At 43.2% G+C, this 24,289-nt stretch overlaps 1 protein-coding gene across 1 annotated transcript in view; it reads right to left on the minus strand.

Annotated features, from left to right (window-relative positions):
* Window positions 1–24,289, minus strand: part of LOC126190967 (endoplasmic reticulum transmembrane helix translocase) — a 176,233-nt gene that overhangs the window by 16,820 nt on the left and 135,124 nt on the right. The window contains exon 21 of the mRNA XM_049931631.1: window positions 6,649–6,792. Within this exon, the coding sequence (XP_049787588.1) occupies window positions 6,649–6,792 (144 nt within the window). The remainder of the gene's footprint in view (window positions 1–6,648; window positions 6,793–24,289) is intronic.

Consider the following 24,289-nt stretch of genomic DNA (forward strand, 5'->3'; position numbering starts at 1 on the left):
TGTGATCCACGAGGAGAAAAGGTTCTACGTAAGCAGCAATCTCATTGGCTGCTTTACATATTAATACGCGGATCGGCAGAAGCAGAATTTGGTCCGTCTGTATGGCAGCGCCATCTCGTAGTGCGGAGACAGACGAGTGCTGTGCCTGCGCTGTTGTGCTTAGTGGAGCGCACTCTAGTGGGATGTTGTGTACACGCTGACTACGCGGAACTATGTACACAACACAAAGGGACCAGACTTCAGAACAAGGAAGACATTATGCAGAATTTGACAGAGCAACTGGCACCATACCTGGCACCAAATGGCTTTCTAGCGATGTTTCCAGCAGTTGCAGCAGCACTGGAAGAGATGTGTAGGAGCTGAAGGGAACTACTTTGAAGGTAACTGGTGTAAAGTAATTTTATCTGAATAAATGTTGATTTTATAAATAAGTCAGATACTTTCTGAACAGTCCTTGTATAAACTTTTTGCTGCTATATATTGTCCACAGGAATACACATCCAGACTGTTAATGCTGTGCTGTTTTGCAATGTCTTCCACTGAACACTGTTCTTCATTTTCTTTTGGAATCCACCAGACAACTTCTCTGTTCACCTGCCTATATTAACACATTTCTGTTAAAGTCATTACTTCATCTTCCATTCAGGTCTGGTCCCTGTTTTATTTATTTGTTTCTCTGTCTCTCTTGGTATCTTCTGAAATGTATTTTCCCATTCCTCTCTGAGCAGTACTCAGCTTTGCGTCTGTTTTCACATTAAAAATGTGTGAAATAATATGTTTAACAAATGCAAAATTAAGATGTTTCCACTCTTCTGTTAATTAATTATTTTATTTTTTTGCAGCCAGCCTGGTTGTTGGCTTCATTGTCCCAAATACAAAATCTCCTCAAATGGTTCTATGACTTCATTGTTAATTTGTACCAGTTTATCTTTGTGTAAGAAAGCATTATTTAACCTTAATGTAATCAATTTTCAGGCCTACTTGCAAAGTTGCTACATTGAGTTCTTCCACTGGCTGTTTAAGTTTATTTGCACAAGAGGCTAAACAGTAGAATGTCACAGGAAAATGAAGATGGTACAGATATTTTTCATGCTCTTCTTGTTTTCAGTAATTTCTGTTATCAAATTTTCACTAAATTTTCTCGTGTTGTATACAAGACATTTCCAAATAGCTTGAAGTTGTGGACTTGCCTGTGATGCATGAAAACATCAGTAGTATCCTAAAGCTACCAATGTATTATTACTGCTTGAGACACTAAACTAGAAAGGTAAGCAGAATTAAGTTTCGACTGGTATAACTTACTAAAATACTGAGAAGCCTCACTGGGATCTCTTACTAACGTGGCCTTGTCAACCAATGCCTTCAGTCCATTTCCAGTAGCATATTTCCCTACTTTAAAGACTTCACCCTACTCCTCCACTACTTTTACAGTCAGAACCACAATTTCTTGTTACCGCTGAGATGTCACCTGTATACTAATATGCACCACACCTACGGCCTTGCTGCGATTGAAACTTCCCTAAGATCCTGCTGGCACTAACTGCACCATCTTTATCCATGCAAGCATAAGAAACACCCTCCTCATATAGAATGGCTGGCCATTATTTATGTACAAGATGTGAAATTCTTAGTACAGCTGACAGACATATATAAAAGTATAATGAAAGAGGACGTGTCAGGGAGATAGAGATAGATAGATAGATAGAGAGAGAGAGAGAGAGAGAATCTTTGATCTCCTACACTCTCTGGGACCTGCTCCTTCATTTTTGTCTTCCCTCACCCTCACTACATGTGGCTGCAAAAAATTCACAGCACAGAAATGTGAACTTCATGCTAGTATGAAGTATGTCATTCCTTTATGATCTCAACATACTACAATAAATAATATGTTTATTCCAACAGCTACAACTGCCTTTACACCTTACAGTAAACCCTGAGCACACAAAGTACAACGAACAGCTAATAAAAAATTTCTTGGTAATTGTTTATAGAGTACCAGTCTCATTCCTTTGTAGTATTTTAACACACTTCCAGCTCAATACCATTATGCCCATTGTTACTGATCAAGTTACATTGCTGGCCATTAGAACTGAACCTCAGATTGGAATGAAGTGTACTATTCTTGGATATGAAAATGATTAGCATCTCTGACACACACACACACACACACACACACACACACACACACACACACACACACACACACAAAGAGGAGGTAGGAGTAACGTCGTCTACATTTTGCTATACATAAGAAAGATTATACGATGTGTTTCTTACTCAGAAATCACATTTGAATGTTGGATGTTCATGAGAAGACCATGTCATGCCTCATGTAAAGAGAAAAGTGTACCAGCACATGTCAGAATTCAACATTAGCCGGATTGTGGACTGTCTAGGTTGCAGTTTCTCATTCCACAATAATGCTGCTCATACATGTTGAGATCCCACTACTATCATGCGAATATGGTATGAATGCGTTCAGAAAGGCTGTACTCAACATCATGCAGCATCTCAATAGGTCCCCACAACTAGCACTCAAGAGGAAAAACATTGTTTGCCGAGTTGAGCAGGTCTGTACAGTATCTTCAGTCAGGAATTGGGCCTGTTTGCAGCAAGACAGGTACCCACAGTGCAACATTATCTGAAGCACCACAGCCTATCTGCACAGCAACCACAATTAGGGCTTCTCCTGGAGCAGGAGTAGAGAACACACATGGTGACAGTGGAATGACAAATGACAGCTCCCGAGACAGTACTGCCATTATGCTGTCTTTTCAGACAAGTCCCAGCTCTCCATACAGCAGTATGATTCATGAAGGTTCCACGAAGAACCAATGTCACCATACTGCATTTGTTATCATCATAAAGCCCCAGCTCCTGGTGTCATGGCATTGGGTTTCATTGCTTGCAATTCATGATTACCTCTGATTTGCGTAACTGGTGATTTTCACATTGACTATTACATATCTGATGTAACACATCTGTGCTCCATCTTCAAGGTCTCCATGAGATTATATTTCAATAAGGTAATGCAGAATAACATATTAAGTGATGTCACATGACCTGCCTCAGTAAAGAGTGTTTGTCTGTTGCCTGGTTGGCATATTATCAAGATCTCTCACACACTGAAGACACAGACACCTTGTCATGGATTTAAGAATGGCACGCCACCATCACCAGCCATTACTATAGGTGAACTTTGGCACAGAGTTGAAGAAGCATGGAATGATGTACCCCTACCTGTCATCCAAGTCATGGCCAGCCAGGTTCACTCCATTGCTGCTGCCAGAAGTGGCAGCTTTGAGTACTACATTTTGCACACAGTATATTCCCCCATTCTCACAAATTCAATCATGTATTCTGCCTACTATACTGGATAGGCACAAAATACAGGATTTCATTATTTGTTGTTCATACTGGTTTTGTAATATGAGTGGCCCACAGGGTATTTCATGTTGACATTTCTGTTCCTTATACAAACTTACTGTCAAACAATTTTTCAATTTGGTTGTATTTCCCCATTCAGTAATGAAATTTTCAGACTGGTGGTCTGAAGACTGAGACACAAAGATCTGGGGAAACTGGAGTTGTAATGTTCTCAGCTGTGGCAAACTTTTCTCTTGCCATTTAATATTTGTTGCATGAGCTGATTTTTATCTCCAAAATACATGTTATAGCTGTCACAAAAGAGAATTTCTATGATTGTTGTTATGTGCAGATGAGATATATGTCTCATCAACCTGCAGATTGTGGAATAACTTTCTCTGGTAAAATTACAATCTATAAATAATATTTCAGATGGAACAGTAGGTTGCACCTGTATTTACTGTCTTTCTGTGTTAAATACCATTTTCCACTTAGACTTGCCATTCATTCACAAAAGTTTCAATATCAAGTGGATATAAATTGCTCAACTGCTCTATATGGAAATTTCAGATTGAGACTTAAATCAGTCACACAATCCCAAGACTTCTAAAAAACCTGCACCATGGCTTTGACTGACTTTTTGTGTGTCCTTAAATTAAAAAGGTCCTCTCCAAAATCACTTTTAGCCTTAGACATCGAACTTTAAACATTCAAAACAAAAAATTACAGTCGATGATAAAGACAGTTGAGAAATAAAACCATAGCAATTGGAGTATCATCATACAAAATGGAAACTTATCTCTGTAACCAATAAAATTTGGATACATGCTACAGAAAAAGTTTTATATGATTTAGTCTATACTAACATCCCTGAGGCAAGTCTTGTACTGCTGCAAGTTGGGCACAATTAAATGCATGTTATGTGTGTGTGGGATAACAGAAAAGAGTGTTGGAACTTATTTCATCATAGCAATTTCTTCTTACTTCCACCTGCACAAGAAACAGTAACATAAAGGGAACAAGAACATTTATTGTGGAGAACTGATACATTCATGACTTACCATCAAAGCTGATGACATAGGGTCACTGACTACAATATAAATAACAGAGTTTCACCGCGACACTGTTTGCAGCACGGAATAAGCACACAGACAGCACTCCACGTGGCAAACATACATACATACCTCTCTGACAGATATTGGTGATCAGCTGATTACACCCCCACTGCATACATGATCTGTACTGGTCCTACCCCCTACATATAAATCATGCCTCCTGAAACACTGTGTGTGTGTGTGTGTGTGTGTGTGTCATACACTTGAAAAATAATATACGTACTTCTGTAAGTAACAAATATAACAATGGAATATCAACAATATTATGAAAAGGATAGATTACTACTCACTGTAAAGATGACACATTGAGTTGCATCCACACACAACAAAAAGACCACCAACAGTACTTGCACTTCAACAGCTGAAATCTCTTTTGAACCCAAAAATCCCTCCCATACAACCTGGTCACTCAGGGACAGCATATCTGCAGAGACAAGAATTCTTTTGCCCAATATGATGGTCTCATGAAGACCTTCAGAGACAGGCACTATCCCTAGAGTTAGTCCGCACACAGCTTTGCTGTGCCATTTCCCCTCACTCTCAATCCTCCCATCACACCCAAGAACCAGCTTTGTCACCCAGTACCACCCCAGACTGGAACAACAACACACATCCTTCATCAGGACTTTGAGTATCTCTCATTATGCCCTAAAACGAGGGAAAACCTACCCAAGATCCTTTCCACCCCTCCTAAAGTGGTGTTCTGTTTCCCACTCAACCTCCACAACATCCTAGTCAATCCCTGTGGAAGACCCAGTTGCAAGACATGCCCAATCGACCCACCAAGCACTTCCTATTCCAGTCCTGTCACAGGCTTATCCTGCAACATCAGAGGCAAGTCCAGCTATGAAAACAGCCATGTTACATACCAATATTGCTGCAATCATTGTACAGCTTTTTACATAGGTATGACTAGCAAACAGCTGTCCACCATGATAAATGGCCACCACCAAATTTTGGCCAAGAGCAAAGTGCACAAACCTGTGGCACGACATGCAGCTGAACATGAAATACTTGATTTCAATAACTGCTTCATGATCCAAGCCATCTGGACCCTCCCCTCCGTTACTAACTTTTATGAACTACACTGGTGGGATTTATCCTTACAACACATTCTCCACTCCTAAAATCATCCCAGCCTCAACCTATGTCAACCTACTAACCCCACATCCTCTTCCCAACAGTTTCTGCACCTTCTGTTCCATCACTTCTTCCAAATTAATGTCCTATCACACTTACTGTGTGCCACTCTCCGCCAAGGCCTCCATCAGCCTTTTCTCCTCCCCAGCTCCTCTCCTTTTTTACTCCCCTCCCCCCACCCCCCATCACCTAAGTGGGACTGCAGCCTTGTCCTGCCACCATGTAGACCCTGCATGTCCTCCAGGCATCACTGACTTTTCTCCCCCACTCATACCCAGCTATCCCTCCCAATTTCCCATCCCACTCCAGACGGCTGCTGCTGTTCGACATGACACAGTTGCATTTTGGATGGAGATAGTGGTTATGCGCACATGTGTGTGTGTGTGTGTGTGTGTGTGTGTGTGTGTGTGTGAGAGAGAGAGAGAGAGAGAGAGAGAGAGAGAGAGAGAGAGAGATGCCTGCTTATGTGAATGTGTGTGTGTTTCTCTTTCTGAAGGAGGCTTTAGGCAAAATCTCAATATCTGCAAGTCAATGTATCATCTTCACACTAAATAGCAATCAATACCTTTCATAATACTGTTGATAAGTGACAAATCTTTCACAATTTACCTACGCAGTAATTCTGTTCCCATCAAAATTACTGTTAACTGAATCTTAGCATTTGTTATCATCTTATCACTGCATCCAGTGTCTGAGTTATTCAGCTTTGGTTCAAAGCAAATTGTAACTACATGCTAAACAACAGCTAGTCACAAACTGTGCAAAGTCTCTCACTCCCACATCCCAAAAAATCATCCCATTGAATTTTCCAACTGCTATATCTTGTCACATTATCTCCATAATCTCATTTCCATTTAACTATCAGAAAGAAATTAATCTTTCACATTTTTCTGGGTTTTATGAGCAAAAATGTCATATAAATGCCAGTTTTACCTCTTATTTTGATATAAACCATTAAATAACAAATTGAATATTGTTATTATTAATAAGCATGACTGCTCTAAATTCTATGCATAGGTGTACTTACCTCTGCAGGAAATTCCACTATTTCAAACTGGTACGCCATTTCAGGCACTAGCCCCATAGCTAAAATTAAAATAGCTGCAGCTGACCCAACAATGCTGTATAGTAATGCTTTGTTCTCTGTTAAACTTTCCATGAATGGATGACCCTGTAGAAGTCAATTACAAATGTTAATATAACAATTAATAGAAATGTTATTAGTATTAATTTCAACTTGATCTACTGATAAATCAAAACTTAATCATGTTGCATCAGCAAGATTGGCAATTATTATCTGAGATGCAGCCTCCAATAGCTGTGACAGTCCTTCACCAGCAATGAAAATAAAATCATGCCAGCAAAACATCAAATAAACATACAAACATCTACTGAAGACCGCAAGAGAAATTTGACAGGCAAGAAAAAATTTGACAGGCAACGTAAGGTTGATAACTGTAGTGCCAGGCCGGCGAGAGCTACTGCTACCATTATCATGCTGCAACAAGGAGGCCAGTGTGAGTTACTTGTGACTTCCTAAATGATATAAAGTTGAAAAGAACAGATTTTTTAGTACAGAGATAATGCTTGGACAATGAAGGGAAATGTGGGAAAAAGTCTCACAGAAAATGTAGCTGGCACTGAAGTTGGGTGGCCTGCAAGTGGCAGCAGCTTGTGTCAGACCTCTCTGAACTGGAGCTTATGACAGGCAGACAGTAAACAGAAGCTAATCACACCGAACTGGCATCACAGTCAGGCAGCATGAAGTAGGGTCCATCGGACATACATTTATTGCGTTTAGTGCTGACTTGAACACAGAACAACTTTGAACAGTGAACACATGCAGTGTTAATGTTTATTTAAATATATTTGGCGAGTTTACAAACCACTATATTGGGGACTTGGGCTATTTTCAATTCATTTGCCAACTGAGACATTGATCCACAGTCTGCATTTTAGTCTTGTGATAAAGGTGAATAAACTGTTAGTACTGAACTTTAAAAATTTCTGTTGGTAAACGTCATTTTGCAAATTGCATCTCTCTTCAACCTAAGATTTATTTATTCTGATCTTTACACCAGGTCCAATTATTTTTATTTTATAAACTTCTGATGAGGTTACAGTATCCCCATGATGACAACAGAACCAATTAGTTAACAAAAAGCAATACATGCCCAATACTTTATATGAAAATGATGAACTTGTTCTCTGTATTTTAATTGTATTCCCATGGCCCATAAACAAAATTACCACTATGCCAGGTAAGTCATCAGAGGTGGGTCACTAGTTGTAGAGATCTAAATGACATTCACTGCTAGCATTTTCCTATGACCTTCTTACAACTATCATTGATGGCCATGATCTCTACCCAGTCTCAGGTGTTGAAAATAAAGAAATAAGCCAAATTTAAGATGTCGCAATTACTGGTGGCACTTCCATGTTAGTTTCAGTGCAGAGGCAGATTTAAAAAGAATGATTTCAACTGTTATTGCAATCAATGTTTTGACATTATTGCAAAATATGAAAATATTACAGCCAAATTGTTGCAAAAGGAACATTTTCATTTCTTTCTGAATCTCTTTCATTTATTTATTTATGGTACCTCTATTCCATGTATGTTTCTGCCTACTATGATTTTTATGAAGCATGTAAAAATCAGGTGGAAAGTGTTGCTGTAGGTATACTGTCACTTCATCAGGCATTTGGAAATAATAAGTAATGTATATCATCATGGACTACTGTTGCTGTTTATCCATGCCAACAGAATAAATAATACTATACAGGAGACTACTTTCTTACATAGCTCAGTTTATGTTTGTTATAACCATTCTGAAATTCCCACTATTGTGGTATTTATTTCTATTTACACCCATGATCTGTTGTCGAACTCAGACAACCCCTCATCAACACACGAGTGCCAAGGCAGTATTAAAAGATCACAAAAAATTGTGTTATCTTTTAAGTGTGCATGTGTGCCACTAAGATCTGCATGTGAAGGGTTGGTCATTCTTCATATTTGTTTTAACACAAATGGAAATGTTTTAATAATATAAGCAGCTAATAGATACATTTCAGGCCAGAAGACCTGTGGTGAATGTACATGCTCTCTGCTCAAGAGTAAGACTGAAACCTATTTTATATCTAAAATTAGAACACTCTGCACTAAAATACATTCGTGTTTAGTAGATGACACACTGTAGTTTCTACAGAATCTATGGCCACTAAATAATCAACTTTTAGAATAGTACACAAGTTTATTTTAATATCTATCAAATAAAGTTGTGTTCTCTCATATAAAATGTTTCACAACATTTAATGCTTATAAATGATTTTAAAAAACTAAAAAGTTTAAGTTGTAAGAAAACAATCTCCCATTAAATGTTAATTTGTTATGAGAGAGAGAGAGAGAGGGGGGGGGGGGGGTAGGGATGGGGGGGGGGGGAATTGGTACCATAAATAAGTTATGGATAAAGTCCTACATAGAAATTTAAAATGACAGTTGAAGGAGAACGGTTCAGAACAATTGTAACTGCAAGGCTTCGGAAAAATTTGCATGTCATATAGTGACTTTGCCTCTGAACTACACAGACAGTAGTTACACATTATATGTGATCTAGGTAGTTAGTTTTTTGTACAAAGAGTCGTACAATTACATCATGCCACAAAAGAAAACAAGACTGGATAAAAACAAAAATAATTAGGAATGAACATTTAGAAATACCTTCAAAAGAGATAGAAACCCATGATCTAGGGGTAGAATCTTTGATTAGTAATCGAAACGTCCTTGGTCCCGGGTTTGAGACCCACCACTGTTTAAATGTAGATCAATAATCAGCATTGGTGGCCAAAGACTTCCGGCATAAGAAGTTATCCTCATTCAACCAATGGTCTTGTGAAAAGAGCAGAGGAGTGGACAGAGATTCAGGGCACACTCTTGTCCGTGGAGTGGGAAATTGCCCTTAAAGGCAGAAGAATCTGCAATGATCAACAGCATGAGGATGCAGAAGGCAATGGGAACCCTTGCATTAAAGACACATAATGTGTATCCACACAACATGTGGCCTGTAGTTGAAAAAGTGTTATGATGATCTCTCCTTTGGCAAAAGATTTTGGAGTAGTCCCTCCCCCACTCAGATCTCTGGGAGGGGACTGCCAAGGGGTAGGTGACCATGAGAAAAAGATTGAATAACCAATGAAAGGATAATGTTCTACGATTCAGGGTGGGGAATGTCAGAAGCTTGCACGTGGTAGGGATGCTAGAAAATCTGAAAAGGGAAATGCAGAGGCTCAATCTAGGTATAGTAGACATCAGTGAAGTGAAATGGAAAGAAGACAAGGATTTCTGATCACATGAGTATAGGGTAATATCAACAGCAGCAGAAAATGGTGTAACAGGCATAGGATTCATAATGAATAGGAAGGTAGGGCAGAGAGAGTGTTACTGTAAGAAGTGCAGTGAGAGGGTTGTTCTCATCAGAATCAACAGCCAATCAACACCAACAACAATAGTTCAGGTATACATGCTGACATCGCAAGCTGAAGAGGAAGATATAGACAAAGTATATTTGGTTTGGTTTGGTTTAGGGTGCAAAAACATCTAGGGTTATACGCACCCATGTGAGAACTGTAGAACACAAAGACAAAGAGATGAGTTAAAAATGACTATATGTTAGTCCCAATCAAATGAAGAGAAGACAGTTAAAAACAGGTACATAGAGAAAGGTCTATAAAATACGCCATAGAGAAACAGAGGTCCCGACCTAAAGATTAAATGTCCTTCACCATATTGTTCCGATGGATAAAAAGTAAAACCTGGTCAACAGGTTTTTACTAAAATGGTTGATAACAAAAATGAGAATTTAAGTGGTTGAAAAATGGGTATTCCATCAGGAAATGGTGGACTGTCAGAGGCTGACGGCAATGGGACAAAGTGTTGGGTGAGCACCTCTTAACAAATGGCGATAGCTAGAAAGACAGTGCTCAATAAGCAACCCAGCTAAAATGATTTCCTCATGGCAAGAGGGCTGAGAGGAGGTTGTCCAAGCTGCTGGGAGACATTTAATAAACCAGAGCTTGTTCCTTTGAAGGGAGGACCAGTGGTGATGCCAAAGTGACACCACCTGCTGACAGACAGCAACACAGAGATCACTGGAGGGAATGGAAGAACTAGTGGGTTGAGGTACGAGGACTGTGTCTTGGCAGTGCCCTCACTTTCTGTCAGACTGAAGTGACCAGGAACCCACATAATCACCACAGAGACTCCATCAAGAGTGAGAAAGTGACAGCTTTCCTGGACCCTTGCACTAAGGGATGGGTGGTTTACAGCACACAGAAGCTCTGAAGGGCACTGAGAGAATTGGAGCAGATGAAGCAATTGAAAATCCTGTGCCGCCGGATGTACTGTGTGGCCTTATACAGAGTGAAGAGCTTTGCTGTAAAAACTGAGCAGTGTTTCGGAAGCTGATACCAAAGAATGTTGGTGCCAATGACGAAGCCACACTTGACGCCTCGATCAATCCAAGAGCCATCAGTGTACACAAAGGTACTATCACAAAGTTCCAGGCGAAGGTCATGAAACTGAAGGCAATAGAGTGAGCTGGAGTAGTGTCCTTAGGAAGCGAATGAAGGCCAAGGTGAACACAGGACGCCGCATGAAGCCAAGGTGGGGAAGGGTTCACACCCATCAGGAAAGTGGTATGTAGCATGAAGTTAAGCTGCCAGAGCAATAGCCAAAAGCAACCTCCAGGAGGTAACAGAGAAGAGGGACACACCCCATACTGGTGATAAAAGAAGTCATCGAAGGAGGCTGCTTAGGATGGGTGGCCACGCATGGTAGACAAACAGCATGCATATCTGCTGAGGAGAAAGTCACGGCTGTAGGGAAGTGGTAGTTCGGCAGCTTCTGCATACAGACTCTCAACCGAGCTAGTGTAAAAAGTGCCTGTGGCCAAATGGATGCCAATTTAGTGGACAGTATCAAGATGGGGTAACAGGGACAGATGTGCAGAAGCATAAACGAAACACCCATAGTCTAGTTTTGAACGGGCAAGTGACCGGTACAAACGGATAAGGGTGGTTCGATCTACTCCCCAGGAAGTACCACTGAGGACACGTATGACACAGCGACCGCATACAGCGGGCTGCCAGGTTTTTGGGAGGACCAAAAAGTTTCCTATTGAGCATGAGCCACAGGAATTTTGTAGTTTCAATGAACTGAAGAGCAACAGGCCCAAGATGTAAAGACGGTAGAAGAAACCAATTGCGCCACCAGAAATTCATACAAACAGTTTTGTCAGTGGAAAAATGAAAGCCATTGTCGATGATCCGCAAGTAGAGACAATTGAGACATCGCTGAAGACACTGCTAAATGAGGCAAGTCCATGGAGAACTGCAATACATGGCAACATTGTTAATGAAAAGGGAGGTGGAAATTCCCATCTGGAGACAGGTCATTATAGCGTTAATGGTGATAGCAGAGAGGACGACACTCAGTGAGGAACCCCGAGGCACACCGCTTTACTGGCTAAAGGTGTCCGACAAGGCAGAACCCACATGTTCATTGAAAACTCGGTCTTTTAAAAATTCCTGAAGAAAATGGGGAATGCAGCCATGGAAGCCTCACGTGTAGAGTGTACGGAGGATACCGGACCTCCAGCAGGTGTCGGGAGGTTTTCTCCAAATCGAAAAACACGGCCACAGTTCTGGGATTTCCGCAGAAAACTATTCACGACATGGATGAAAAAGTGATGAGATGGTCAACTGCAGAACAGTGTGCTTGAAATCCACACTGTGCAGTGGTTAGTAAATTGTGAGACTCGAGCCATCTTGCCAGCTGGGCATGTATCACACGTTCCATAACCTTGCAAACACAGCTGGTGAGAGAAATGGGGCGGCAGCTAGAAGGAAGATGTTTGTCCTTCCTGGGCTTAGGTATGGGTATGATAGTGGCTTCATGATGATGCGGTTGTACATATGGAAAAAAAAATAAATAAATAAAAAATGTAAATGTAAATGATGTGTGACTAGGGCCTCCCGTTGGGTAGACTGTTTGCCGGGTCCAAGTCTTTCGATTTGACGCCACTTTGGCGACTTGCGCATCAATGGGGATGAAATGATGATGATGATTAGGACAACTCAACACCCATTCCCTGAGTGGAGAAAATCTCCGACTCAGCTGGGAATCGAACCAGGGCCCTTAGGATTGATATTCTGTTGCACTGACCACTCAGCTACTGGGGATGAACAAGGAGAAAGTGCTTACCTGCAAGAGAAAGGTGCTGCAGCATCTGAATGCGAACATCATCTGGCTCTGGGGCTGAAGGTAGGGATGAAGTGAGAGCACGATCGAGCTCCCTCATAGTGAAGGCAGCATTGTAGCACTCACTATTCTGAGAAGAGAAGGGTGTGGGCGGAGCCTCTCATCTCGTTTCCGATGGAGGAAGGCAGTGTGATAGTGGGAGGAGCTCAAAATCTCCACAAAATGGAGGCACAAGGTGTTGGAGATAGCAAGAGGGTCCACTGTGACATGGTTTGCTACTGTCAGGCCGGAAATTGGGGAATGGCCCTCAATCCAAGAGAGCCGTCGGAGGTTGGCCCACACGACGGAAGAGGGAGTGGAACCGTTAAAACAATTAGTAAATTAAATCCAGACAGCCTTTTTGCTATACCGAAGAATGCGATGACACTGTGCACGCAACTGTTTATAGTGAATGTAGTTTGCCATTGTTGGATGGTGGTTAAAAATACAGGTCTCCCTGCACAAATTGTGCGGCACACCTCAGTCCATCAAGGGACTTGGACACGGCGCAGTACAGAGGGAGTATGAGGAATGAAATTTTCTGTGGAGGTAAGGATAACGTTTGTCAGATATTCAACCTGGTCATCACAACTGGGGAAATTTTGTTCATGAAGGTCACCAGGGAGGAGTAAAGCCTCCAGACGGCCTCAGAAAGCTGCCAGGGGATGGTGTGCATTACAGTCACTGAGCAACTGAAAGGGGTGAGGTAGCTGCCCAATAAGCTGGAGGAAGGTTGTCCTGATGACATCGAATAACGGAGGGGAAATGCCAAGTGAGGATGGATAATGTGCGCTGCAACGCTTTAAGCCGGGTAGTCAGCATAACTACCCCATGAAATGGAATGCCATCCTTGAGGGGAAGGTCAAACTGGACCGGGACGAAATGAGAGAACTCAAAGTGGTCCTGAGGATGCAATTTTGTTTCCTGGATGCAGAGTACAAGTGGATACTGCAGTTCTAAGAGCAGCTGTAGGTCCTCTTTGTTGGATCAAAGGCTACGAAAGTTCCATTGGAGGAGAGTCATGTCGAAGAATAATGGAAGAGGTATCACCTCGGCAGTACCAGATTGCCAGCCTTCGAAGACTCACTGCTACAGGACACAGAGGCTGGAGGATCCTGCTCCATGAGGTCTAGAGGTGTCAGCATCCTTCTTCTGTCTGCGGAGTTCAGGGCAGAAAAATGGTTGGTGATGTGCACTGGCAACACGGTCAACTGGCCAATGGTATCACAGGGCGACACCGTCAAAGAGGATCTGCAAGTCAGCGAAGGAGAAGACCATTTCCCTTCATTTGATTACTTGGAGCCTTTCCTGTTGACAGAGGAAGACACAGATGTTTGTTGGCTGGAGGGATGTAGGAAATGGGGGTATTCCTACTCTCCTTTCAGCCTGCCGGTTGTGTAGCAGGTGACTTGGCCCCCTTGAAGCAAAAGTTTGGTGGCTTGTTGCACAGTTGGAGGAGGAGAGGGGGACTCTACCACGACGCTGGGCATTTTCCCAACCGCGGTGCTAAACTTGAAGCTGCATGTCTGCATGGCTATGTCCTTCACGTAGCAAGAACAGTACTGCAGATGCTAGACGGTAGAACGCAGGGTTTCCGATTAGCCACAACTTGCAAGTGACTGGGTAAGGCAATTTCCCTTCACCTGGCTCTCCTTGACAGCCGCTCATTGAGGTACATGGGACAATCTCAGGAGGAAGCAGCATGGTCGCTATTACAGTTCATACAGCGGAGGGAACGAGGCGGACAACTGCCCTCACGAGCATCCCTACTGCAGATGATACATTTGGCCGGATATCGACATGACTCCAGAGTGTGATTGTAATGATGATATTGGTAGCAGTGCATCGGGTTCGGGATGTACGGTTGTATCGTGATAACTTCATAGCCTGCTTTGATCTAAGTCAGAAGTATCATTCTATCAAAAGTGAGAAAAAGAGTGCATGTGGGCACTAAGGATGCATCTACATTTTTCACCACCTGATGGACTGCAATGACACTCTGATCAGAGAGGTACACTTGGATCTCTGCCCCAGTCAGACCATCGAGTAGCCTAGTGTACATTAACACTTTGGAAAGTATTCAGCATGCGATGGACCTCAACACGAAATAGACAGCCATGGAGGAGTGAAGCTGCAAGCAGCTGTTGTGCCTGAGAATCAAAAGTAGTCTCCAAAAGCAAAGTGACACTTATAAACAAGAGAAGGATTTCACAGGGCTGGCAACTGCATCAAGACCTTTCTGAATAATGAATGGACTTACTGTCGCAAAGGACGTGAAACCACGAGGAAATGTGATGCAGCTGGGAGGATCTTTAAATTGTTAGCCTCATTCCGTTTACAGTTCATATACATTGACGGTGAAAAAGATGATTGGCTCACTGCGAAAAAATCCCCCATCATTGCCAGCATCTCCGATAGTGCGCTCCTTCCAACTGGGGTGCTCCCCTCAGAAGGGGGTGCACCTGCCTTAGACGATTGTTGACACCTCAGGACACACCTCTCAAACACCTGACAGAGGGACCAATCAGCAATTTAGGAAGGTAGTAGCACAGACAATCACCCCTCTCTGGACCGGGCCTTTACCAGGGACTATGTGTGAACCCTGCCTGTCATGTTACCCAGTCACCTGTTATGCGTCAAGACGCATGGGATGGCCTTCAGGAGCTCACAGGGATGAAGAAGAAAAAGAGGAGCCTTGAACGCCTAAGTGGAGGAAGGATAAGGGAAGGGGAACGAAAAAAAGAAAGAAGGAATGAAAGACAGTGGAGAGACTGTTCTGATATCAATGACTGAATATGCATAACACAGTTCCAACAACATCCCAGACATGTTACCCAAGAGAGGAAAAAGAATAGCAAAAAGAGAGACATGCAGCACAGAAGGGAAAAGATGCTGCAAAGGCCGGGGCCCTGTGGTAGCCAAGCACAAACCCACCAAAGAGCAGTGAGCCCCTTGGGGGGCAAGAGAGAAAGTATGTGAATATTGAAAGGGTAATACAGTACATAAAGGGAGATGAAAATCTAATAGTCATGGGGGACTGGAATGCAGTTGCAGGGGAAGGAGTAGAAGAGATGGTTACAGGTGAATATGGGCTTGGGACAAAGAATGAGAGAGGTGAAACACTAAGTTCTGTAATAAATTTCAGCTAGTAATAGCTAATACTCTGTTCAAGAATCACAAGAAGAGGAGGTGTACTTGGAAAAGGCCAGGTGATACGGGAAGATTTCAGTTAGATTACATCTTGGTTAGAGTGATATTCCAAAATCAGTTACTGGATTGTAAGGCATACCCAGGAGCAGATATAGACTAAGATCACAACATTATAGTGCTGAAGAGTAGGCTGAAGTTAAGAGATTAGTTAAGAAGAATCAATATGCAAAGAAGTGGGATGCAGAATTACTATGGAATGATGAGATACACCTGAAAATCTCTAAGGGTATACATACAGCAATAAGGAATAGCTCAGTAGGCAGAACTGTTTAACGGGAATGGACATCTCTAAAAAGTGCCGTCACAGAAGTTGGAAAGAAAAACACAGGTACAAAGAAGGTAATTGCAAAGAAACGATGAGTAACAGAAGAAATACTTCAGTGAATTGATGAAAGAAGGAAGTACAAATATGTTTATTGAAATACTGAACTACAAGACACTGAGGAATTAAATGCATAGGAACTGCAGTGGGGCTAAGACGAAATGCTTACATGAAAAAAGTGAAGAAATCTAAAAGAAATGATCGTTGGAAGGACTGACTCAGCAGATAGGAAAGTAAAAACAACCTTCGGTGAAATTAAAAGCAAGGGTGGTAACATTAAGAGTGCAATGCAATGCAGAAGAGAGTGGATACGTGGAAAGAGTACACTGAAGGCCAAAATGAGGAGGAAGAGTTGTCTGATGTGATAGAAGAAGAAGTAGCAGAAGTCAATTTAGAAGAGATAGGGAATCCAGTATTAGAATCAGAATTTAAGAGAGCTTTGGAGGACTTAAGATCACATAAGGCAAAAGGGATAGATAACATTCAGAATTTCTAAAATCATTGCGGGAAGTGGCAACAAAATGGCTATTCACGGATGGATGGGTGGCGAAATACCACCTGTCTTTTGGGAAAATATCATCCACACAATTCTGAAGATTGTAAGAGCTGACAAGTGGGAGAATTAATGCACAATCAGCTTAACAGCTCATGCATCCAAGTTCCTACATGAATAATACACAGAAGAATGAAAAAGAAAAGTGAGGATGTACTAAGTGATGATCCATTTGGCTTTAGGAAAGGTAAAGGCACCAGAGAGGCAATTCTGACACTGCAGTTGATAAGGGAAGCAAGGTGAAAGAAACATCAAGACATATTCATATGATTTGTCAACCTGGAAAAAGCATCCAACAATGTAAAATTTCTCATGCTGTTTGAGAGTTGCTTTCCATTAGACATTCTAAAATGGGTACTAGCAGTAAAAGGCAGCCTAGGTGGCTGACTAGTGTGATAAGGATATCATGTAGGACAAAGAGGGAATTATATCAGAATGTTAGAAGTAGTCACAATCAAGCTGCACTAATCCATTACAAACAGTATTGTGAGGTGCTTAAATATGTTATTAGGAAGGCCAAGAGTATGGGGTATGCAAATAGAATGGCTAATTCACAAGATAAAATTAAAACTATATGGTCAGTCGTTAAGGTCAGCAGCAAGCACATGGTTGATGATATAAAGTCAGTTTGTAGTAAAAATATTTTTGTTACTGATATGTCAGATATATGTACAGTATTTAATAATCATTTTCTGAACATTGCAGGTGAATTAAATAGATGACAAATGTAATGCTTTCCTTAACACATTTCTCATGCTGTTTGAGAGGACATGTGGCCAAACCATTGCGAGGACATGTGGCCAAACTTGAGGCAACAGAAGCAACACATGGGAGCTGGAATGTACCGTTTCACGTCACATCTGTACACCATTATCTTCACCTTATCGGGCAGCTTATCCCCATCAAGCAAACAGCAATCAGGAAGATCAGTACCTGCATCACTCCAGAAGATATTCCTGAGAGACAAGAAATGTGAACATGTTGTCTTGTAATGGTTGCAATAAATGCACACCAAAAGACTATTATTTGTGCTCATTACGTGATGCTAGCCAGAACGGCACACAGCAAATGTGTGTAAGTTTTCTAAATAATAATTGATAATGTAAGAAAAGCTACTTTACTTTTGTTGATTTTAGAACAAAATATCCGGCACTTCAAAGAATAGGTGCATTAGTAGCCACAATAATCTATGGAAACAAGGTGATAAAAGGGAAAGATACCTGGGTCATAAGTGACACAGCCACAGTTCTATGTTACACCACATGTCAGTGGTTCCAGTGTTACATAGTTTCAGAAATTACATCATATTCTTACACCTGTCTTTAGATAGACACATCTCCACTTCAGTTAAAGTGAAAGTTTGTGGTCGGGAAGTAAACAATAAACATTTAAGCAGCTTAGGATCTGCAACTGGTGAGTAACTGAGTAACATTTCCCAGTCAGATCATGTTAAGAGTCCATGGTAACCAAACGTTTGGATGACAATAGTATGTCAGTTAATGTAAGGAGTCTGCAGCTGTGAAAGATATTTCCACAACATCTTGTGTGAAATAGTAAACATGTAACTTCTGGGTGCTAATATTCTACAAACACTATCTACGGGACAGTGTTATTAATTCTGGGGATCTAACTACAAATTATTTTGTGTGCCTTCTTACTTGTTCTCTCAAGCTTATGCCACTGTGAAATTCAACAAATATGGTGTCTATTATTAATGGTTGTATTAGTTCTCTTCTGGATATGTTTACAAAGGAAGAGATGCACATCTCTCTATCTGTTTAAATTGTGATTTTCGTAACTGGAATTGGCAATCAACAAAGTTATAGCGTGAAACTAGTGAGAGGAGTCAGTTTTAAAATTCATCTATTGCTTGGTCTACATCATTTGGTACTATCCTTCATAGTATGTTTACATAATAACATTTCATTACAGCAAGATACAAGACTTCGAGCTACGTAAAATAAATGCAGCACCAACAACAGATAAGAGGAATATCACACACCCTTTTCCTCTTCTCTCTTTCCCTTTTCCCCGGCACAGCTACTGATTGACTGACTGACTAATTAATTGAGAGGATTTATAGGGCCAAACAGAGAGGTCATCAGTCCTGCAGTTCCGGGGTTACTCACGGATGAAAGAGGGTCTGCAACAAATGCATGGAACCAGTCAGGGAAGTCAAACTATAAAACAAGGAAGTTATGATACCCAAAGAAGGGGACATTCCTCCAACACATGGGATACCGTCAGTCTGGCACCAAAACCACATTGTGAGGATGGTTTGTTACGCAGGAGGAAACAGTGGGTGAGCCTGGTGTGACCGATGTGTAAATGGCATAAAACAGTGGACTCCTTCTGAGAGGAACGGAAGGAAGAGCACCAATTCTCCTCGATTGTGCGGAGTTTATTGTTGAGAGCAGTAGCACACCAGTTGTCATCCCACTTTTGGGCAAAAAAAGATCTGACATAGATCCACATATCTGCAGGTGGAGGCATGAAAGGGAACAATGGGAGAGTATTGACTTCTCTAGCCAAACGATCAGCCAGTTCATTCCCTGGGATACCCACATGACTTGGGACCCAGAGAAAGACAACTGAGCAGGCTGCACAGCCAAGGGAGCAGAGAAGGTCATGGATAGCAGAAACCACAGGATGACAAGAGTAGCATTGGTCGATTGCCTGCAGGCTGCTCATTCAGTCAGTACATATTAAAACACTGTGGAGGGAGGCCTGAGTAACAAAATTGAGCGCCCTGGTAATGGCTAGCAGCTCATCTATGAACACAGTACATGATTCCAGAAATTAATGGCGTTCTAAGCCAGTAGGAGATGGAACGTACAAGACATTGGAATACCATAGAGGCAACAGAGACCTTACAATCCTGGAATAGGTTGGTCCTATTCCATGGCCTAGGCACCATCCAAGGGGGGGGGGGGGGGGGGGGGGGGTTTGAGACAAAAGATACAGGGTGCATTCCAGTGAGTGGAGATGGAGATCCCAACAGAAGGAAGTGGGACGCATTTCAACAGGCTATCCCACGCATGGGTGTTACCGTCCCTCGCTTGCAAAGAGAACACGGTACACAGAATGGTCAAGGAATCTGTAAATGGCAATTGCGCAAGAAACCAGGAGTTGGCTTCATCATATTTGTAAGGGGGGGGGGGGGGGGGGATGAATCCCTGCTTCTGCAAGGAGACTGTCAACAGGATAGCCAGACACAACCCACAATGGTGAAGAGGATCAAGAGTTTTCAGAGTGGAAGGAGCCGTTGAGCCATAAGCCAGACTTCCATAAATTAGTCTGGACAACACCAAGGCACGGTAAAGATGGAGAAGAGTAGCATGGTCTGCACTCGAAGATGTGTGGGTGAGGAGGCGGAGAGCATTATGCTTCCACATGTATGTAATCTTTAGGTGGCCAATATGGGGCAGCCACGTCAGCTTTTTATCAAAACTAAGGCCCAAGACTGTGCTACAGCATCTAGGAGCTTGTCACCTAAACAAAGTTTGGTTTGGGGTGTACTATGGGTTGACAACAAAAATGCGTAACTGGTGTTTTGGGGGGAGAAAACTAAAAACCATGCGAGGTAGCCCTCAAAGAGCGCCGTCAGATGGTGCCTTGGAACTGGAACTCAGCAGACGCCATCAATTGGGAGCTGCACCAGATGCAAAAATTGTCAACATACAATGCCAGGATAACCAGAGGCAAACAACAGAGGTTACAAGCTCATTGATGGCTACGAGGAAGAGTGTGACACTTCAAACTGAACCCTGTGAGATACCGTTCTCCTGAATCTGAGGGGTGCTGAGTGAAGTGCCAATTTGAACCCGGAAGAGGCAGTGGAATAAAAACTCGTGAATAAAAATCAGAAGGGGACCGCGAAAGTCCCAGTCGTGGAGGGTAACTAAAATGTGATGGCACCAAGCCATATTGTATGCCTTATGTAGGCCAAAAAGACCACAATAAGGTGCCAGCAGTTAGTAAAAGCCTGTCGGATTGCAGTTTCCATTCTGAGTAAATGGTCAGTTGGAGATCATCCTTCCCCGAAGCCACACTGATACGAGGACAAGAGATCCGAGATTCGAGTACCCAACATAATCGAAAGCTAACCATCCTCTCCAGAAGTTTACAAAGTGCATACGTCAGGCTAATCGGGCGGTAGCTACCGAGATATGTTTGGTTCTTCCCAGCTTAAGGACTGGGATAACTGTACTGTCTCGCCATTGCAAGGGGAAGGCACCTGTGAGCCAAATGCAGTTGAAGACCCTGAGTAGATACTGCGTCTGTGTAACATCCAAGTGTTGCATCATCTGGTTGTGGATGGAATCCGGGCCTGGGGCCATGTCATGTGAAGAGGTAAGAGCCTGCGAGAATTCATATTCAGTGAAGGGTTCATTACAGAGTTCAGCTTGGTGAGGGTTGAAACAGAGGGAGCGGTCTGTTCAACTCAGTGTTTCTGCCAGAGAAAGGAAGCAGGATATGAAGAGGACACCAATGCGGTCGCAAAGTGTGTTGCACAGTGTCCTGCAAGTACATATGAATCATTAGACAGAGCATCTTGGAAGATAAAGGCCTTGGACAGTTGACTGTCACTGGTGGCCCAGAAGGCTACAGAGCTTGAACCAAACCTGCAATGAAGAGGCATACATCCCCAGGGAGCAAAGATAGCACTCCCAGCATTCCCTTTTACTCCGCTTAATAAGGTAACAAGCCTTAGCAAGGAGCGCTTGAAAGTGAGGAGGATGGACTGTGAAGGTGGTTGTTTAAATCACTGCAGCACCCGTTGGCAGTCCAGGACTGACTGCTATGTCCTTGGTCCATCACGGAACAGGTCAACAATGAGCGAGATCTCTGAATAGAGGAACAGCAGTGCCAGCAGCATGAAGAATAGTGGCAGAGATGCCCTGCACGACTGCATCAATGCAATTCAAAAGAGAGGTGTGGAAGTACACAGCAGACATATATAAAGGCCAATTGGTCCCACGGAATGATCAATGTGGGGGCACGCCTGCCGGGCGATGGCAAGGGAATGATAGAACCACTGGAAAGTGGTCACTGTCACAAAGATCATCTTGGAGTGACAGATGTAGGGAAGTCACAAGAGAAGGGAGGAGATTGTGAGATCAATAGTAGCAAAGGTGCCATGAGCAACACTGATGTGGGTAGGGGAACTGTCATTGAGAAGACACAATCAAAGTCTGCAATAAGTTGGTCGAGCAGAAGACCCCTACCCGACGAAGTGGCTCTCCTCCAGAGGCAGATGAAGCACCCTGGAGGGAGGTACACGTTGCAAACGGTGATTGCTGGAGTCATCTGCACTTTAATCGTATTGCTTCCAGGCTGGTATGAAGGCGGATCCAGTCACTAATGACAGCAACGCAAACCAAATTGCAGACCTCTCCAGACGCTGTCTGGAGCTGGCATGGCTCAGGCAGAAAACACGATAACCACGAAATGTTGGAGACTGGGTATCATGAAGTGCGTTTCTTGAAGAGCAAGACAGAAAAAAAGAGTAGGAGAAAACAAGGCCTTCTATTTCCAATAGGTGATGGCAATATCCGTTGTAATTCCACTGGATTATCAAGTGGTGAGAGTCCAGGTGAGACATAAAGAAGCCGAGAGGACGTCACATCACTTGGTCGGTGGTCTTCACCAACGAGGATGGGGCGGCATAACTGGGTCTGATTCAGGATGAGGAGAAGGGGGCAAAGCCCCCCGGAAGCCCAGTCCTTTGACTTACATTGCTTCTTCTTCTTCTTCTTCTTCTTCTTCTTCCTCGGAGGGAGGGAGGAGGCATTATCAGTAATGGAACAAGTGGCAGTGATGTCGTGATTGGACAGAGAGATAGTGGCTTTGGAGCCCTTGGAGCGTGGGTCTCTAGTCCGACCTGAGGGTGCAAGCTTCCTGTACTACAAACACTTGGGAGGGGTGTTCCAAGAGGGAGCCCCATCCATAGGATGTCTTCCCTGGTCGAGGAGGAGGATTAGTAGGAGCAGTTCCTGGAGGGGAAGGGACAGGAGGCACTGAGGGTGAGGGAAGGGAAGGGGGGCAGGATGGGGGTAAGGGGGAGGGTGAAAGGCTTCCCCACACGAAGAGGGCGGCCACAGTCACCACAGATGGGAGGGATATTGCATTGCGAGGACATGCGGCCAAACCCTTGCGAGGACATGTGGCCAAACTTGAGGCAACGGAAGCAATACATGGGAGGCGGAATGTACAGTTTCAAGTCACATCTGTACACCATTATCTTGACCTTCTCGGGCAGCTTATCCCCATCAAATGCCAGGATGAAAGCCCCAGTGTCTACACAATGGTCCTTAGGACCTTTCTGGACATTCCGGGCAAAATGGACACCACATTGTTCCAGATTTGCCCTGTGCTCATCATCGGACTGGAGGAGAAGGTCCCTATAGAAAATTACATCCTGTGTCATACTGAGTGACTTGTGAGGAGCGATAATCATGAGGATGTCTCCTAAATGGTTGCAGCCACAGATGCAGGCTGGCTGACTGGCAGAAGTTGTCTTTATAAGTAGAGCGCCAGATCTCACCTTGCTTAACAACTCAACTTCACTGAAATTGTCCTCAATTTGGTCCACAAAGAAAAGGGGTTTGGTGGCGGCAAAAGTCTCCCCGTTGGTCCTGGTACAAACCAGGAACTGAGGAAAGGGTTTCACCCCAAGCCATTGGGCCTGGCTCTCCTCCCAGGGGGTAAACAAGGAGGGTAAGGCCAGTAAGGCAGAAACAGGAACCGAGACAGAACTATGTTGAGAAAGAGGCATGGCCACAGAAGAGGGGTCAGAGAGTTTAACACGTTTCATGTGCCAAACATCTGCCCACATATCACCTACTCCGAACAGGGGCTCGCCTTGTGAGCATCACCCAGCCACAGCAACGGCCACTTGGGAGAACAGCCGTTGCTGGGTGTTCCGATGTCCCGAAAAGATAGGCAAGCACTCCTAGGATTGCACAAGGTGTTCACAGGACAGGTCCCAGCAGTGTGATCCCTGTGGTGTCAGCGGGCCCAGATGGGTAACACAACAGCCCTACCACACAGACTGGCTACCAAGCTGGTGACCTAGCAAGGAGGCAAAAGGGCTATGGCAGGGAGGGAAGCGAAAGGAGGGAAAGGTAGAGGGCGAGGGCGAGGAGGAGGAGGAGGAGGAGGAGGAGGAGGAGGAGAGGAGAGGAATCTACACCAAAGATGCTAGGGAGGGAGTTCTTCCCCATTTGGCTCACACTACAGATTTCAAATTTAGAGATGGAAGTCAAACGCCTGAGGGGGACCAA

The sequence above is a fragment of the Schistocerca cancellata genome, chromosome 6, assembly GCF_023864275.1.
Source record: "Schistocerca cancellata isolate TAMUIC-IGC-003103 chromosome 6, iqSchCanc2.1, whole genome shotgun sequence".
NCBI lineage: Eukaryota > Metazoa > Arthropoda > Insecta > Orthoptera > Acrididae > Schistocerca > Schistocerca cancellata.